The 18,188-nt window shown below is 49.0% G+C and overlaps 1 protein-coding gene across 2 annotated transcripts in view; it reads right to left on the reverse strand.

Annotated features, from left to right (window-relative positions):
* FBLN7 (fibulin 7) overlaps window positions 1-18,182 on the reverse strand; it is a 48,980-nt gene extending 30,798 nt beyond the window's left edge. For both annotated transcript variants that reach the window (XM_011953086.1, XM_011953085.1), the window contains exon 1: window positions 17,985-18,182. In XM_011953086.1, the coding sequence (XP_011808476.1) occupies window positions 17,985-18,059 (75 nt within the window). In that variant the 5' untranslated portion in view covers window positions 18,060-18,182. The remainder of the gene's footprint in view (window positions 1-17,984) is intronic.
* Window positions 18,183-18,188: the final 6 nt, after the last annotated feature.

An 18,188-nucleotide genomic window follows, 5' to 3' on the forward strand; every position in this document is an offset into this window, starting at 1 on the left:
GGAGCTTGCAGTGAGTTGAGATCCGGCCACTGCACTCCAGCCCAGGCGACAGAGCAAGACTCCGTCTCAAACAAACAAACAAACAAACAAACAAACAAAAAAATTAATTGCCTAATTAAGAAAAAGAGCCAGGACATGAAAAGTAGTAAAGCAGGGGTGAATCAAGTGGGGAGAGATGGGACCTCGGCCTTGTGGAGCAAAGAGGTCTCTACTAAGGCCATTCACATTCACTGGCGGCTGTGTGTTACAACAGCACAGCCTGGACTCTGCTGCCTGCACTCTGCTGCCTACACAGGAGACAGGAGACACATCAAGACAATGATGATGGTTATCTTTAGGGATAGGCTTATGGATTATGTTTTAATTTAATTTGTTTTGTTTGTTTGTTTGTTTTTGAGATGGAGTCTCGCTCTGTCACCAGGCTGGAGTGCAGTGGCACAATCTCAACTCACTGCAACCTCCACCTCTGGGGTTCAAGCGATTCTCATGCCTCAGCTTCCCTAGTAGCTGAGATTACAGGTGGCCACCGCCAAGCCCCGCTAATTTTTGTATTTTTAGTGGAGATGGGGTTTCGCCATGTTGTCCAGGCTGGTCTCAAACTCCTGACCTCAGGTGATCTGCCTGCCTCGGCCTCCCACAGTGCTGGGATTACAGGCGTGAGCCATCACGCCCAGCCTTAATTTTATTTTTTATACTTAATTTTTTTTCCTACTGAGTATCAGTTTTATAATTAAAAAAAAAAAAAAGAAAAACTGTCTAAAAGACAGTGGGGCAGTAAGTGGCAGGGAGGCGTGTGGCCCCCACAGCCGAGGTGGCTTCCAGCCTCACCAGCAAAGCACCACAACCACAACCACCACCACCATCTCGATGGGAACCGAGCCACTGCCGCTCTCCCAGGGAGACTGCCAGGCCTCTGCACCGTGGAGATTTCACCAAACAGATGACTCACTGGCCAGGCTGAATGGATGCTTTTCACAAAGTTGAATCCCCAGTTGCCCCTGAAACTCGTTAATCCCGGGGGCTCCTGGGCTTCCACCATACCCAGGGCCTGAGGAGGCACAGCCCCAAACGCAATTGCTCGGAAGAGAAGTTTGGTTTGTTTTCCTTCCTCTCCCCGATTGTGGTCCCTCCCACGGAGGTCCTGGGGCACTCAGGAGCGACCTCCTGCAATCCCGTACCTGCCCAGCACCGTGCAGCCCTCCCACCCAAACCTGATTTCTCACACCCACGTCCCCTTCCTTAAAAAAAAAAAAGCCCCCCTTGGGCTCTGCTTTTATAGATGACTTCATGGCTTACACATCAATTACATTTGTGTACAGTCTACAAAGAGCTTCTTCACTGTAGCAAAGAATAGTTCAGCTACTGGCTGGCAGAAACCCTGCGGAGAAATGGGGCTTGTCTCCATTTCATAGAGAAAGATATGGAGGCTGAAAGGCAAACACCTTGCCCCAAATCATGGGGCTTAGTAGCAGTAGAACCAGGCCGGGAACTCTGACTCCCACCTAGCCCCGCCAGCCACCCCAGTGGACTGCCTGCTTTGTTCTCACAGGCTCCTGTGTGGTGAATGATCTTACTGACGAATTTGCACGAGGGATGGATAGGACTGAGCCCAAATGCCCCACAGTAGATTTCTAACTCCTGGGCAAAGTTCGGGCTGGGCGCCTGGGCAGTGGGGGCAGGAAGCGTAAAGGGAAGGTGGAGGAGATACCCTTGCCCACATCCAGCCGGGATGAGCTGACCGGGCCCTGACAGCTGAAAGAGGGCTCTCGGAGCCGCAGCTGCCCCGGAGTACATGGAGGGCTCAGTTTTGAAGCCGGGAGAAATCTGTGCCAAAGGCTGTGCTGGGAAAGGCAAGCATACTGCCAGGAACCTGGGGTGATGGCCTGGGGCTCCAGGAAGTAAAGGAAGCAGGGGAGTGTGTGTGGAGGGACAGGGGCTTGTTTTCTACTGGGCCGCTGGGCAGCCAAGTATTTCTAACCCCAGTGCTGCTGGCTCCAGGCACAACTGCCCTCTGCTTCCAGTGACACTTCCTGCTCCGTGGGCAACAGGCGCCAGCTGCTTTCTCCCCGGTGCTCACTGGAGGTGAGATGGGCCCAGCTTGCCAGCTGCCACCGAAAAACCTTAAACATCTTCAAGACCAAGCAAACCAAGGCCGCATCTCCATCCCAGGCGGGGAGGGAGACCGAAAGGCTGCAGGCTGACTTGCCGAGGGAAGGTCAGGAGGTTCTGGCCCATCCCAGCCTCCAACCTCCCTGGAGTGAGGCTAATGAAACAGAGTGTGGTACAAGGAAGCTCCTTGCTGCTCTCAGCGAGCCAGCATGCTGGGGTTGGGGTCAGGGAGCCCGAGAAGCAGAGAGTATCCATGCCTTTGACATGAGGTTTGAGGGTCTGAGCTGCAGCTGCTCCTAACAGGAAAGGTCCTGGATGCCATGCTCATCTGTCACCTGATTTGGCACAGGCGCAGGCATCACCGAGCTCCTTTGCAAAGCCAGATGATGAAGCTGGAATCCTTACATACCAAGACAAGCATCCATGAGACCCACATATGGGGACAAATGAGGTCACGTGAGGGGCCTGAGACCCCAGTGCCTCATTTTTCCAAGCTGAGAAAGCTTTATCATTTTGCTTGATCATAAAAAGAAAGCATAATATCTGCAAAACAATTCAAAATGCAGAAAAATGCATTCAAACAAAGAACAAGTCCCACAACCAGAGACAACCGCTGTTAACTTTTCGTTAGGTTTCAAGTCTCGGGTTAGACACAGGTGCTCCCTTGCACAGGCGTCATCACACAGCTCCACAGGATGCAGGTTCTGTCAGCTCTTTCCCCTCAGCACTGGCTGTGGCATCATTTTCACGTTGACGAGCAGAGCAACCCGTCTGTCTCTGCGTCTCAATTCTACTTTTGTTCCTCAATGCGCTCTTTTCAGTCTGGGCAGGGGCCTCCTTGTCCACAGCCACAGTTGTCTGCCATTCCCCTCCCAAACCCACCACCCTCCCCTGCTCTGAGCCATGCATGGAAGCAGGCCATTTCCTTCCATGCACATGTGGCCTTTGCCAAGGACAGGCCAAGGGTGCTGTGAGGGGCTGTGGGACAAACAGGAAGCCAGCCGGACGCTCAGGGGCTGTCCACCTGCTGTTCAGTGAAGGTCTGGATTTTGGGCGGGGCTTTCCCAACTCAGGATTCCAGGTCCCAAGTGTGAAAAGCAGCCCCAGGCTCTGCACAGCCCTCCAGAACTGACCTCCCGCTCACCAAGATGGGATTGGGTGAAGGTCAGATCCAGACAGGCTGGCAAGGGGAGGTCTCTGCACCCCAGGAAGGACAGAGCATGTTCCAGAGGCCGTCCCCTTGAAGCTGAGGGAGCTGCCATGTCTGGGCCTCACTTTCCCAGGCCTCTTCCAGGGCTCTTGAGGGGCCCCTGTTTTAAATCTTTTTCTTAGAGCGATCCCCTCAAATGGTGTAAATTTTCATTCCTTCAAAACCGGTCATGGCCCAGCTTATGCCACCGACAATAAATAATGAGAAATAGTTTCCATTTCTTTGAATTAATAACTTCTTTGAAATGGAACCAAGAGGAGACATTCAGTGAAACTCTTCCATCTTTGAAAAGGAGAAAAATATCAAGGTTTACCGTTTCTGTTATGAAACTCTTTAAAGGGGTGAGTACTTCATCTAACTTGAGACCAATGGCAATGTTTGCAGAGAACCAGTTAGAGAAGGAACAACAGATGTCACCCCGTCCAGGTTTTTCCAAGCTGGAGTAGAGGCGGCATGGATGGGTCTGGAAGACGCAGGCCAGTGCGGAGAGCTGGGCGAGGGGAGGAGCTGGTTTTAAGGCTCTTGGGAGCAAGAAGGCCCATGGAACGCTCTATCCACCCCTGCCCTTCTGTGGGAATTCTTGTCCATCTCCCTTCCAGCCCCTTCTCTCACAACGTTTACCCCGGCAGGTCCATGGAAGATTCCTGAGATCCCGAGACTTCCTTCCTCTGACAACCAACCAGCACTTCCAGGACTGCTGGGCCTCCAGAGACATTTCATACCCTCAGACCCCACCTCCTGGTCCAGGGGTGGACACAGCCAAAAATGGGTGTGTGTCTCCCGGTTTACCCAGTCCCCTGCCGGCAGGCCTGACCCCTCCCATCCCACCCAGACCCCCACGCTGTTTGGGTTCACCCGGAACCTGCTCTGAAGGCACCAGAGGGCATGGAGAAGCTTCAGACGTGTGTATGGGAACATGGGGACTGGTCCTTGGGGCTTCTGTTCTCCTGTAACCTGGCTCTATGTTCTTCCTCACAGTGGCAGTCTTGGTACTGTGACACCTTTTGAGAGCCTCTTTGGTGACAATAGAGCTCCGAGACCTCCAATGGCCACGGATGACCCCTAGACTTGGAGGGGCCGTCTCCCATGCTGGTTTCTCCCAAGCCACAGCTATGCGTCATGTCAGCATTTTGCTAATGGGAACACAGATGTTTTGATGCCTTAGGTCTCTGAAAGGACCAAGCAACTTGCCAAATGTGTGCCTGCTGGCCAAGGCTCGGAGCCTTCCGCGTCTGAGTCATGTCGAATTCGTGAATGTGCTTTCTCCAGAACTTATTTTTATTTTTCAACCGAGCCAGAGGCGGGTTATAAATCCTCGACTACTCTTCATGCCAGAGACCTCTGCTCAGCACCCACATATACGAGGAAAGAAAGTGGGTGCTTCTGGGGGAAGTGAGAGAATTTCACTTGGGGAGTTGCCCGAGGCCTTTGGATTAGTCAGAACTCTTTACAGAAACAGAAGCAATAAGAAAGAGATATATATTATATATACACATACACACATACGTATACATATGCAATATTGTAATATATAACATACTTATTAATATATGGAGAGAGAAAGACAGATTTTAAGGGATTGTCACACAGTTGTGGGGGCTGGCAAGTCCAATTTTAAGGAATTTTAAGGAACCGTCACAGAGTTGTAGGGGCTGGCAAGTCCAACCTCCGCAGGGCAGGAGCAGGCTGGAGACCCAGGGCCAGTTGCAGGTGACGCTACAGCTCAAGGTCAAAGGCAGAAGGCAGTGTGGAGGCAGAACTCCCTCCTGGGGGGACCTCAGTCTTTTGCATGAGGGCCACCCACATTAGGAGGCGAATCTGCTTTTCTCAAAGGCTGCTGATTTAAATGCTAGTCGTATCTAAACAATCGCTTCCCAGCAACATCTGGACTGGTGTTTGAGCAAATATCTGAAAACCATGTCTTAACTAAATTGACACATAAAATTAACCACCCCAGCCCTCCAGCTGGAGCCTCCCTTTGGGGCTCTGTACCCCAGGTTGCTCAGGGTACTTTGAGTTTGAACCCTGCTGGCTGCCTGTAATTCTACATTTACACTCCATGCCCCATTCCAGTCTGGTTTTTAAAACAGCCACGGGAGCGATGACAACAACAGCGGGTGCCAAGAGCCGGCACTGTGACCACACTTCACACAGGAACCCGTGACAGCCCAGGACGTGGCACCATTACAACACCCACTTGACAGGGGCGGAAGCCGCGTAAGTCTCTGAGCCACGGTGGCCTATCCAGGATTTAAAACCCAGCATGCCTTCTCCAGCCTCTGTTGTGACAAGATGGCTGGACTCACCTTAGAGAGGGGTGCACACAGAACCTTCGTGAGTCCTGCCTCGTTCGTCCTCTCACTTCACAGCACCCCCTCGAAAGCCTTGGTGCCCACCTTTGGTCACCCTCCCAGTCACCGCTCCCCTGGCCCCTTGGCATTGTTGAGGACAGAAAACAAATTGTAGACAACTTGGAATCCTTGACACTGAGAATAGGATCTGAGTGTACACTAGATGCTCATTTGAATGAAGAAACGAGTGAGTGAGTGAATGAGGAGTGAAGGAATGGCCTAAGTATGAGCCAAAGACAATCTCTTGCTCATCTCACCACCCAAACCCACTTTCCCCACCTCACCTGCTTGCTACCCAGCTAACCTTTGTCCAGATGCCGCCTGCACCTGTGGACTGGGTTGTGCCTTTCACAGCCTCGGTATTATCTTCAGCAAGTCTCTGAGGCCCCCAGTGCCCAAGTCAAGCGAGGAGCTTGGGGTCCACACACATGGCGTCCAGAAGCTGCAATCCCCTCCTAGGTACGCAAGCCTGGTACATGAGCCTTCTCCTCACATCTCACAACCTGAGAGTCTCCTACCAGCAAAAATGGCAGCACATTTTGTCTATTTCCTTTTGGGATTTAACACAATATGAATATAGAAGGGAGCTAAAGTTTAGTAGATAAAAAGGAATCAAAGAAGGCAGCAATGAAAAACTAATACATTCTGTCAGCTGCGTGGTGAAGAGTTTCCCTTTATTCTCAGGGGCAAGGAGACTAGTTGTGGGGTGTAGGCAGGGGCGTGATGCAGTCCGGCCTCTGACCTCTGTCTGGGGGAAATACAGGTTTTACAAAAGCAAGTGAGGATGCAGGGAGGGGAGGTGGGACAGGAATGCCGTGGTACAGGAGAGGATAATTACTGTTGCACCATTGCCAGCCCACTCAGAAACCCTTGGGATTTTCCCCTAGAGAGAGTAGGAAAATCAGAAAACACACCCTACTTTTTATTTAGCCTTCACCACCATCCAGGTTAGTTACTTCAAGAATAAAGACTCCGGCCGGGCGCGGTGGCTCAAGCCTGTAATCCCAGCACTTTGGGAGGCCGAGACGGGCGGATCACGAGGTCAGGAGATCGAGACCCTCCTGGCCAACACGGTGAAACCCCGTCTCTAATAAAAAAAAATACAAAAACTAGCCAGGCGAGGTGGCGGGCGCCTGTAGTCCCGCCTGTAGTCCCAGCTCCTCGGGAGGCTGAGGCAGGAGAATGGCATAAACCCGGGAGGTGGAGCTTGCAGTGAGCTGAGATCCGGCCACTGCACTCCAGTCTGGGCGACAGAGCGAGACTCCGCCTCAAAAAAAAAAAAAAAGACTCCAAGGCCCAGGACCCTGACAATGTGCCCAGGCACAGCACCATCATTTGATCCTTCCCTTCCCGTTTGCCCACGCTGCCAGCGGGATCCAGGCCCTCTCACCGCGAACCTCCCCAAGCTATATCCACCTCGGGGCCTTAGCACTGGCTGGGTCCTCTGACCAGGGAATCTGCCCCCACGTCCTCTAGAGTTGAGTCCCCTAGAGGTGAATCCTCCAGAGTTGTCTTTCCATTTCAACTTAGAAGTCCTCTCCTTAGAGAGCCCCTGCCTGCTTGCTTAACCTGGAGTAGCCTCGTGGCCACCCTCCAATGCAGCACCCTGCTTAGGCAATCGTTGGCCCTCTGATACTTTTCTAATTTGTCTGGTTTTTCTCTTCCTGCTTGGTGAGCTAAGTGGCAGTGGGGACTGTGCCAGCTGCATCTTCCTCTCTCCTGTCACGTATTGAGCATTTGTTATGGACCTGGTCTTTGAATATGATTCATTTTCTTCAACTATGACCCCATGAGATGGGAATGTCTATTATCTCCACTGTTCAGAGGAAGAAACTGATTCACAAGGGGCAGGAACTTGCCCTGCATCGGTCAACCAGGAAGGATCTGAGCCAAGACCGAGCCAGGCCTGGGAATCTTCACCACCTGCTACGCTGCCTCAGGCCCTGCTGTCTCCCAGAACAGCATCTTTCCTGTGCTAGCCTCTCAGGACGTAGTTGTGAGATGAGCACATTATCTTACTAGTTAGATTCTTTTGGTCATGCAATCAGAGAAAAGGCCTAAGTTGCAGGAGCACTGAAGTGATACTGACCCATTCAGGTGATACTAACATGTTTGTATGTTTTTACACTTCAGTCTGATTCTTCTCTGGATGCATTTTTTTTTTTTTTTTCTTCTAGTACTTCAGAGACCCCTCTCTTGGAGCTCAGTGGTCCTCTCTCTGTGTTCAAATCAGCCCAGGATTCATCTGATGTTCTCAGCTCCCCGAGGGCAGGTAAGGTTTTCTGGGCAATGCAACCAGTTGCTGGTCTTGCTCTCTGACCCCAGCCCCTCCTTCAGAGATGGGATAAGCATGGGGAAGGGATGCTCCAGGGCTCACAGCACCCTCCCCTTCCATCTAAGGTCCAGAGGCAGCTGATCTCCAGCAGAGGGGGAAATGTCTCAGACAGTGGCCAACCAGATGGCAAAAGCAGGGCCAAGGGTGTCTGGGGACTTTCCAGTTCCCTCCCAGTCACCGCCAACATCCCCCATGCCTCTGGTCTTTGATGCGAAAAACTGTCATGTCTCAATCTTAGTACTTAGGAACCCAGCCCCATGCTGAGTTCCTTGGGTCTCACCTCCCATCGAGGCTGCCTCCTCTGAGAGATTCTGGTGCCCAGAGAGGAACACGTTTTCCTACATACAGGAGGGGAGATGGTTACTTCCTTGAGATACACATTTTACTTACTTGAGTTACAAATTGTACTTGAGACTTGTACAAATGGATGGATTTGGGTCCAGTCAAATTATGGGTGCTTATTTTTTCTTTAACGTAAATGTGTGTCATGTCCTTATTTTAGGTTTCAGGCAGTTACTGAAGAGCATGGGAAGTCCTGGCAGGGAGTTTGAAAGGATAAAGAAAGTTCAACCCACCCCGGGAGTCTTCCCTGGAGCCCCAGGGCTGCACAAACCTTTTCCCCTATGGATCAGGGGACAGTGGCCAGCGCAGTTAGGCCTTTGTCAACAGCTGTGCCCAAACAACGGACACTACTCCTGGCACAGCTGGCTGAGAGGCAGGTCGGAGCCAGCATATGGAGGGAGGGCTGGTACCCAAAAGGAAGGCAAGCAGCTTCAAAGACATCTGGCTTGACCTACCCGGAATCAAGTCTAGTGCTAAATAGGATTCCCCAGGGTGAGCAGACCTAGGAGGACATATGTTCCTGATTGAAAGACTCCAGGCTAGCCCAAGAAACCACTGAACTGGCTGGCCATGTTTGCTTTCCCAGTGGGCCATGGTGTGGACCGGGCCCTTTACACTCACTGCCCAATGCCCCCAGGGCCAGAAATGACCCCAAGGGAGCAAGGGGGCTTCCATTCTCCTCTGCAGTCAGGGCTGCCCTCGACAGGACATAGATCGCATTCTTGAATGTGCCAGGGAGAAGTGGAGGCTGCTAGAGAAAGCAGAAGATGCCAGGGGAACCTCCCCATCACCACCATGCCCTGATTCCACCCATTTGTCTAAACACAGGTGCCTGTGGGAGTAAGTCTCTGGGTCACTGTGATGGAGGATTTGCAAAAATCACCCCAGATCTTCCTCCCTGTGCCAACACCATATGCAAGAAGACTCTGCTCTCTTCTCTCGATTTCAAAAATTTTACTTGAAATCAAAAAGGAAGTCTGTTTTCCCACCTTTCATATCTGGGCTGGACTTGTCGCTTGCTTTGGCCAATAGGATGCAGTGGAAGTCATGCTCCAGTTCCAAGGCTGGATCTCAAGAAGTCTATGAGCTTCTGCTCAGTCTTGGTGCTCTACGACCACCATCACCACCACCACAACCACCATGAGAAAAGCCCCAGCTAGCCTCCTGGAGGATGAGAGGCCTCATGCAGCAGAGCCTGCCTGCACCAGATGAGCTGCCCTAGACCAACCAGCCCCAGCTAGCTTGGCAGCTGACCACAGACAAACGAGCAAGGCCAGTCCAGATGAGCTGAGTCTGGCCCTGACTAGCACAGCAGACCAGCTGAGCTCAACTCAAATTGCTACCCTGGCCTGCCAACTTCAGATCCAGAGCTGCTCTCTTAAAATCAAAGCAGGATCACTGTCTGTTTTGTTCCCAGTGCCTGGGCCATTGTAGGCACCAAATATCTGTTTTATGAAATACCTCATTTTAGACAGAGGTATTTATTTCAGATCAATAGATCTGAATGATTCACAAGCCCCTGCTGTTACAGCTCATCTTCATGTATTAGTATTAAAATCTCTGTTTCAGGGTTAGTGAACACTCCTGGTGCTAGGACGAGGGCAGATACTCCTGTCAATCATGGTGTCCTTTCATGCCAAGCTCTAGAGTGACCGATGAGCCATCTCAGCCTGGATTCTAGGCAGTCCCAGGCAATCGATCCGAATTGGCAGCTAAATTGACACTGATGGGGTGACTTCCCAAGCCACCCTAGGCCGGGAAGGAGCAAGCTTTTATTTTCGTTTTTCCACCCTTCAGTTCATTTTTTTTTTTCTCAGACCGAGAACTAAGTCTTAAGTCCTGTTCCAGCGCGAGGTCTTGGTTTTCTCTGGGAAGTCAGCGGGGAGGAGAGCTGGCGGGCAGTGAGTCGGAGAGAGCGCGGGTCAGCTTTCCTCCTCTCACTTCCTCCTCTGGCCTTGCTCCCAACTGTAGGATTCAGCCACCACTTTCTTGGCCACAGAGGACCCCCCACCTACAACCTGGGATCATGATGCTACTGTTGGCTGCTTCAAAGTTTCCATGTAGAAAAACTGTGATATCTACTGTAGGCAAGTGATTTGACAAGCCCAGCAATAATGAGTTAAAAATCATTTTCCTAAGGATGTGTTCAAAAAAATAAGGGAGTAAGCCAAAGAAAGAGGAAGACATGTGATCTCAAAAATGTAGACTCCAGCTAAGGATAGCAGAGAGACTCTCTCCCAAAGCCCCTGTGTAGCCGCAGGGCCACGAGCCCAGGGAGGGCAGCAGCAAGGCGGCAGCCGAATGCAGAAAGGCCTGGGGAGTCCGGGCTCCAGGGACAAGAAGCCCTGGCAGAACATTGCCTGGGAAAGGGATCCTGGAAACAATTGTGCTTGTGTAGACGGCAGACTGAGGCAAAAGGGAATAAACTCTAGGAAAATTAAAAAGTTACACAAGAAAGGAAATTAATCATAGGGAACTATTTGGCTCTGTAGTGGATTATGGAACAAAGCACTCATCTGTCATTATAGGAAATCAATTGTGTAGAAATGCGGAGTGGTCCCCAGGGTATTCAGAAGTAGGTGCCTTGAGAGAGAGGTGCTGTGGACCAATTTCTTGAAAGATACAAACTACCAAAACTCACCCCAGGGAAGAAAAATTGCTAACCTAAATAGCTCTGTATCTAAGAAATTGAATTCATAGTTAAAACTTTCCAGAAGTCTCCAGGCCCACATGGTTTCATTGGTAAATTCTACCAGACATTGGTGCCAGAATAACTGGCACCAATTCTACACCATGTCTTCCAGAAGACAGAAAATCCGCCTTATTAACAGACTAAAGAAAAACCACAGGACCATATCAAGTGAAGTAGAAAAAAAAGCACGTGAAAAAATTCAATGTCCATTCATAATAAGTATTATATCAAACTAGGACAAGAAAGAAACCTTAGCCAGACAAGCGATACCTACAAAAAACCTACAGCCAGAACCATACTTAATGTTGAAAAAACAAGTCCTTTCTTCCTAAGTTCTAGAACAAGGCAAGAATGTTCGCTCTCCTGTTAAAAATTGTACTTGAAATTCTAGTCCATGTAAAAAGGCTAAATACATAAATAAATGACACATACATTAAAAAGGAAGAAATAAAACTGCTCCAATAACATAGATGACGTGATTGTCTGTGTAAAAAACCCCAGGAAATGTATTTTTTAAAAATTCCCTATAAATAATGATTGAGTTCCACAAGGTCACAAGATACAAGGTCAATGCAGAAAACCCCATTGGATTTCTCCATACTGGGGATATCCACTTGGAAATGAATTTTTTAAAAAACTATTTAAAATAGCTTCAAAAATGAAATAATTAGGTATAAGTCTAACACAGCATGTTTGTGTTGAAAACTAAAAAAATATGTACTGATGAAAGAAATCAAAGAATATCTAAATAAGTAGAAAGATATATTGTGTTCACAGATTGGAAGACTCAATACATTTAAGATGCCATTTCTCCTCTAATTGATCTATAGATTTAATGCAATTCCAATAAAAATTCCAGTAGTAGTTGTTGTTGTTGTTGTTGTTTTTGAGACAGAGTTTCGCTCTTGTTGCCCAGGCTGGAGTGCAATGGCACAATCTCAGCTCATGGCTCACTGCAACCTCTGCCTCCCAGGTTCAAGCAATTCTCCTGCCTCAGCCCCTCAAGTAGCTGGGACTATGGTCATGTGCCACCATGCCTTGTTAATTATGTATTTTGAGTAGAGATGGGGTTTTACCATGTTTGCCAGACTGGTCTTGGACTCCTGACCTCAGGTGGTCTGCCACCTTCCCCTCCCAAAGCGCTGGGATTACAGGCGTGAGCCACTGTTCCCGGCCCAGTAGAATTTCTTATAGATATAGACAACTGACTCTGAAATTTTAATGGAAAGGCAAAGAAACTAGAATAGCCAAAGGAATTTTGAAAAGGGATAATAAAGTTGGAGGACTCACTTTACTCAATTTTAAGACTTACTGTAAAGCTACAGTAATCAAGATAAGTGTGTTATTGGCAGAAATTGCCCCATACATGTATGATGAACTGATTTTTGACAAAGTTGCTAAGGCAAGTTTGCGAATTAGGAGTCTTTCAACAACAAATGGTGTTGGAACAATTGGATATCCACACAAAAAAGTGGCCCTCAATATGAATCTCACGCCTTATTTTTAAAAAGTAACTCAACATGGATTATAATAAAAATGCAAAACTGTAAAAATTTTAGAAGCAAATTTTCATGACCTGAGGTTAGGCCAAGAGTGCTTAGACTTGACACCCAAAACATAATCCATTAAAATAAAAAATTGATAAACTAAACTTCATTAAAATTTAAAATTTTGCTCTGCAAAAGGCACTGTTAAGACAAGCTACAAACTGAGAGAAAATATTTATAACTCACATATCCAAAAAAGCCTTGTATTTAGAATACATAAAGAGTGCTCAAAATTTATTTAAAACAATCAAGGTTCGCCTGTAATCCCAAATACTCCAGAGGCTGAGGCAGGAGGGTCACTTGAGCTATGTTGCTGGCCTGGGCAACATAGCAAGACCTCGTCTCAAAAAATAAAAAGAAAGAAAAGGAAACAAACAATCCATTTTTTAAATGGGCAGAAGGCTTGAACAGATGTTTTGCCCAATAGACTATTTGGCAAATAAGCACATGAAGAGATGTTCAACATCATTAGTCATTAGGGCAATGGAAATTAAAACCACAATGAGATACTGTTACATAGTTACTAGAATGACTTGGAGAAAAACAAATCAATCTGAGAACTCTAAGTGCTGGCAAGGATGCAGTGTAGTGAGGTCTTTCATAAATGTAAAGTGGTAAAACTAATACGGAATGTAGTTGGGCAGTTTCTTACAAAGTTAAACACATATTTACCATATGACCCAGCAATCCCCCTCCCAGGTATTTACCCATAAGAAATGAAAATACATTCACATGAAAAGCATATGTGAATGCTTATACCAGCTGTATTCACAATTGCCCAAACCTGGAATGACAGCACGGGTGGCTGTTGTTCAGTGGGTGAACTGATAAACAAACAAGAGTACACCCACACCATGGAGCCCTACTCAGCAATAAAAAGGAGCCTGGCCAGGCGCAGTGGCTCATGCCTGTAATCCCAGCAGTTGGGGAGGCCGAGGCAGGTAGATCACCTGAGGTCAGGAGTTTGAGACCAGCCTGACCAACACGGTGAAACCCTGTCTCTAGTAAAAAATACAAAAATTAGCCGGGCGTAGTGGCGAGCACCTGTAATCTCAGCTGCTTGGGAGGCTAAGGCAGGGGAATCACTTGAACCCAGTAGGCGGAGGTGGTAGTGAGCCAAGATCACGCCACTGCACTCCAGCCTGGGTGACAGAGCAAGACTCCGTCTCAGAAAAACAAAACTAAAACAAAAAACAAAAAATGAAAACGAAAACAAAAAGAAAAACTAAAACTAAAAGGAGCCTATGGCTTGGGTGATTCTTAGATGCATTATACGAAGTTAACCCTTTTCTCATTTAGGAAAAAAAAAAAGTGCCCCTGACTGCCAGTGCTCATTTAATTTTACAGAAACATGCTCTTTGAGGCTGAAGCAAATCTGAATGGTTTTCAATGTGAAAATTAAATATAAAAACTGTTCTTGTAGTTATTTCTAAGTAGGACTAACATCAGCATTGTCTGAATCATCAGAATCATCTATTTTGGAAAAATCGGATGCATCAATTGAATCTTTGGCCAACAACTGTTCCAAAGCAATGTTAATATCACGCGTAGGAGTGCTATGTTTTCTAGGATTTGACATTTTCAGTGATCAAGAATTACTACATTTTGTAAATGGAAATACCACTACTAAGAACAGAATTCTATAAATAGAATGATGTCTGCTTTTTCCAAAGTTGATATACCAGAGCAATGTGAAAATAAGAAAAGCGAGATATTTTGTGACAAAGTTATCTCGGGGTAAATGCTACAGCCACAAGCGCTGCCCAACGCATATTCTCAGGGCAAATGAGATTAAAGAAACTAAACTCAAAAGGCCATGTACTCTTTTCCATTTATATGACATTGTGGAGGCCGGGTGCGGTGACTCACACCTATAATCCCAGCACTTTACAAGGCTGAGATGGGAGGATTGCTTGAGCCCAGGAGTTCTAGACCAGCCAAGGCAAGATGGCAAAACCCTGTCTCTAAATCAAAATAAAATAAAAAATTGTATGACATGATGGAGAAGACAAACTTATAATGATAAAGAATAGATAAGGGCTGCCAGGGGTGGGGTGGGTAGAGGGTGTGACTTCAAAGAGCAGCATGATGTAGTTTTGGGGGCAGTAGAACTGTTCTGTATCATGATTGTGGTGGTGGCTGCCATACATAGAATATAGTTCCATGGTTAAAATCATGAAATTACACATGAACAACATTTATTTTTACTTAATTATAAAAAGCAATGTATCAAATGGGAGGAGGCAACTAAAAGAATGAACCTCTCGTGGAATTTGGAGACCTGTGACATCTGATCACAGGGAGAGGATCGGGGAGGGAAGCCTGTGGAAACACCATAAGCAGCTCCCCAAACAGATGAGGAGGTGGCTGGCAGCCTGCACCCCTTGCCCGCCCAGAGCTACTGTGGGCTGAAGGTGAGGTGAGATGATGGTTAGATATTTGTTCTGGTCTCCCCAACAAGGTGTTTCTCTTCCAGTGGGAAGGCCACAGGGTGGGCACAGTGTCCAGAAAAGGGCTCCCATTCTCTGCACACCCCATACTTCTGCACCTCCCGTCCTTCCCCATGACCACCTGCTCTTCATCAGCCAGTGACAAAACCCTGCAAAGTGACTTGGGACAGATGTGCTGACAAGAGGGACACAGTGGATAGCCACAGAGGAGAGCGGGAGAGAGATGAGACTCCATCCCCACAGGACCGCTGCTCTGGACCCTGCAGCACACAGCCTCCCCTCCCCTGTAACACACACACAGTCACACAGACATAATCACGGGCACCAATACACAAAGACATGTGCATACCCAATCACACACACAGTACAGATAGGCACACACACATACACTTACCATCACACATACAGTCACTCACACAGACACATGCACACACAACCACAGGTACCAATGCAAAAAGGTGTGTACACACAACTACACAGAGGCACACCCATCCACTGACACACACACACACACACACACGCTCATATTACCCTTGAGCTGTCTCCTAATACACAAAGCAAGCACATTTGCCAGCAAACAGGAACCCCAAACAGGGTTGTGGCCTGCCCCCATGAGGAGCACCGCAGCCTCCTTCTAGAGCTCCTTGGAGTTGCTGTGTCAATGGGCCTCAGTCGAGGAAGCCTGTCCTCAGTGCCTCCCACCTGACCCCTCCCATCTCCTCCATGGCAAGATACGATCCTGTGGGCACAGTTCATTCTCCAAACTTGCAGAGTCTCCACCAGCCAACGGCTCTTACTGGTGGGTTCAGGAGTCTCAGGGCTCACGCTACTTTTAGGCCAGGTGTTTCCCCGTCCCTGGAGCCCTATAATGGGAATACAGACAATAAACTTGAAACCTACCAAAAGATATCGTTACAAATGATGATGGATACTATGCCAGAGCCCTTCAGGGAGCCCAGACAGAAAATCCAGGGGCAGAGAGAGGACTTGTTTAGAGTAGAGAGAAGTCTGGAAGGTCTCTGCAGAGGATTGCTTATTTGAGCAGAGACCAAATAATGGAAGGACTCAGGTAATGCTTGTTCCAGCATGCACCAGGCCCTGGGGCCTCCTTTGTAATTCACCCTTTAAGCTTGCCCGGACAGGGGTGAGGGTGGAGAAGGGGGGACCCCTGGCCACATAGGACTGTGGGTGAAAGAGAGTCTCACTAGAATTTTTAAATGAACATCTGTAGGCAATCTCTTTTGTTCCCTTTCCCCTCACAAAGCACCTAAGACAGGTGTTTTGCAGCTAAAGACAGTAAGGTTTAGAGGATAAGAAACCTGAGAAAGCCTGGATGTAGCAGGACAGGGACTGGACCCAGAAACTCCAGGTACAGAGTCCGAGTGAGCTCACTTTGCCTCTGCAGCAGCTGCAAACATGTGACAAGTGCTTCGGTCTCACCTGGTTTCTGGGTAACCTCGGGAGACAGGTTTTTGCCTCATTCCCCAAGCAGCAAAGGTCACACAATGGCAGGGCCTGGCTCTCAAGCATCTCATCACACATCCTGTCCACGCTGCCTCCTTGGAGCCTAGGCTGGGGAGCCGGCTTAGGGATGTAACCACCTGTGCTTCCGGCATTGGGCTCAAGGTCTGAGGTGGGGTTTTATTTTGTTCTGTAACCTGCAAACTTGGTAGGAGACCCCATTGCTCTGTTGGGTGGGTCTAGCGTGGCCCCAAACCGGGTCTCTGCTGCCCGGTCACTGAGTATCTCCCTGTGATGCCGCCTCACCACCTTCTGCACTAACATCACCATCTCTCGTCTGAGCCAAATTCTGCTGCCTGGAATCCCTTCCTGCATCCCAGGGGCTTCTAGGTGGCCATGAGCATGCCCGCCTAGCCCGGGAAGTCAGTCTCGAGCCAGGGAGTATGGACAAGTGTCTGCACGCAAGGAAGAAATCTTGGAGTCCTACAAGAGAGACTGGGTTTATTCCGCTCATTTCTGGTTGTGTGACCTTGAATACGTCCCATCCTCCCTGGGCCTCAGTTTCATTTATCTGCAAAATGGGGGTAACAGTCCCCACCTCACAGGGTTGCTCTGGGAATGAAGTGCCTAGAAGATACCCAGCAGGGGGCCTGAGATGCACCAGGCACTCGGGAAGTGTGCGCAGGCTCTCCGCTACCCACTGCTGTTGGCATTGTGCGGGTAGGGGATTGGCAGTCCATGCCAGGCCCCTCACCCTGGCTTGCCAGGGCTACTCTGCTGGATGCGGGTTCTGGACTCGGCAATTCAAGTTCTCGCCTTAATTTTAAAAATCAGTTGCTAATGGTTAATATAAAAGCGAATCTGGTCAAGTATTAAATAAAGAAATCCGTTGGGATTCGAACAAATGCCAATGGCAAGAAGAGAAAAATTAAACAGCAAGCCGCCTGTGTATGTGTTTAAGAAGATGTAGTCCCACATCCAAGGCCTCGCCTGCTCAGGAAGGGACTGCTTCAGAAACCTCCCGGGCCACCTCTGCCTCGGAAATGCCACAAACTGCTAAGAAGGTCCTGTGAGTGTTCTAATATTTCGGTTGGAAATTTAAATGTCGGAGTTTGGAGGGCGGGGACATTTTCTAAGCTAATTGGATGATCCAGAGCTCTCATGGAAACCCAGGAAAGACCAATGTCTCACAAATCCCTGAGAAATCTTCCTCCTCCCGGCAGTTCTCACGCGGAGCCCTCTCACCCAATGGACCGACGCTTTCGCACCCTAGCCCGGGTCCTCCCAGGCGCCCTGCCCACGATGCATCTGAGATGACAGATGGGGGACCCTGCACCTCTCTCTGAAAACTGAACCCCAGCCCAGGCATCGTTCCACGCTCTCAACCCAGGCATCCGAGTGGAAAGTGGCAAGCCCAGGTCCCCCAGCCTTAGTGCTGTGCCTTCCCTGCGCGCGGGACAGGGGAGGGAGGCGGGAGGGACACTGACCTGGGAAGCCCGCGGCTCGGGGCAGGCGAGGATCAGAAGCAGAAGGAAGAGCGCGCGCGGAGAGCTGGGCACCATCTTGCCAATCGGAATCTTGCTGCTTGGGAGGGGGAAATAACTTTGTCTGCCTCCCCTGCCGAGTTCGTCCCAGCGATGCGGCAGCCGCCCCTGCAGGGTACGGGGCGCCGCGCGGCCCCGGGGCGGCTG

The sequence above is a fragment of the Colobus angolensis genome, unplaced genomic scaffold (assembly GCF_000951035.1).
Source record: "Colobus angolensis palliatus isolate OR3802 unplaced genomic scaffold, Cang.pa_1.0 Scaffold356, whole genome shotgun sequence".
Lineage (NCBI taxonomy): Eukaryota > Metazoa > Chordata > Mammalia > Primates > Cercopithecidae > Colobus > Colobus angolensis.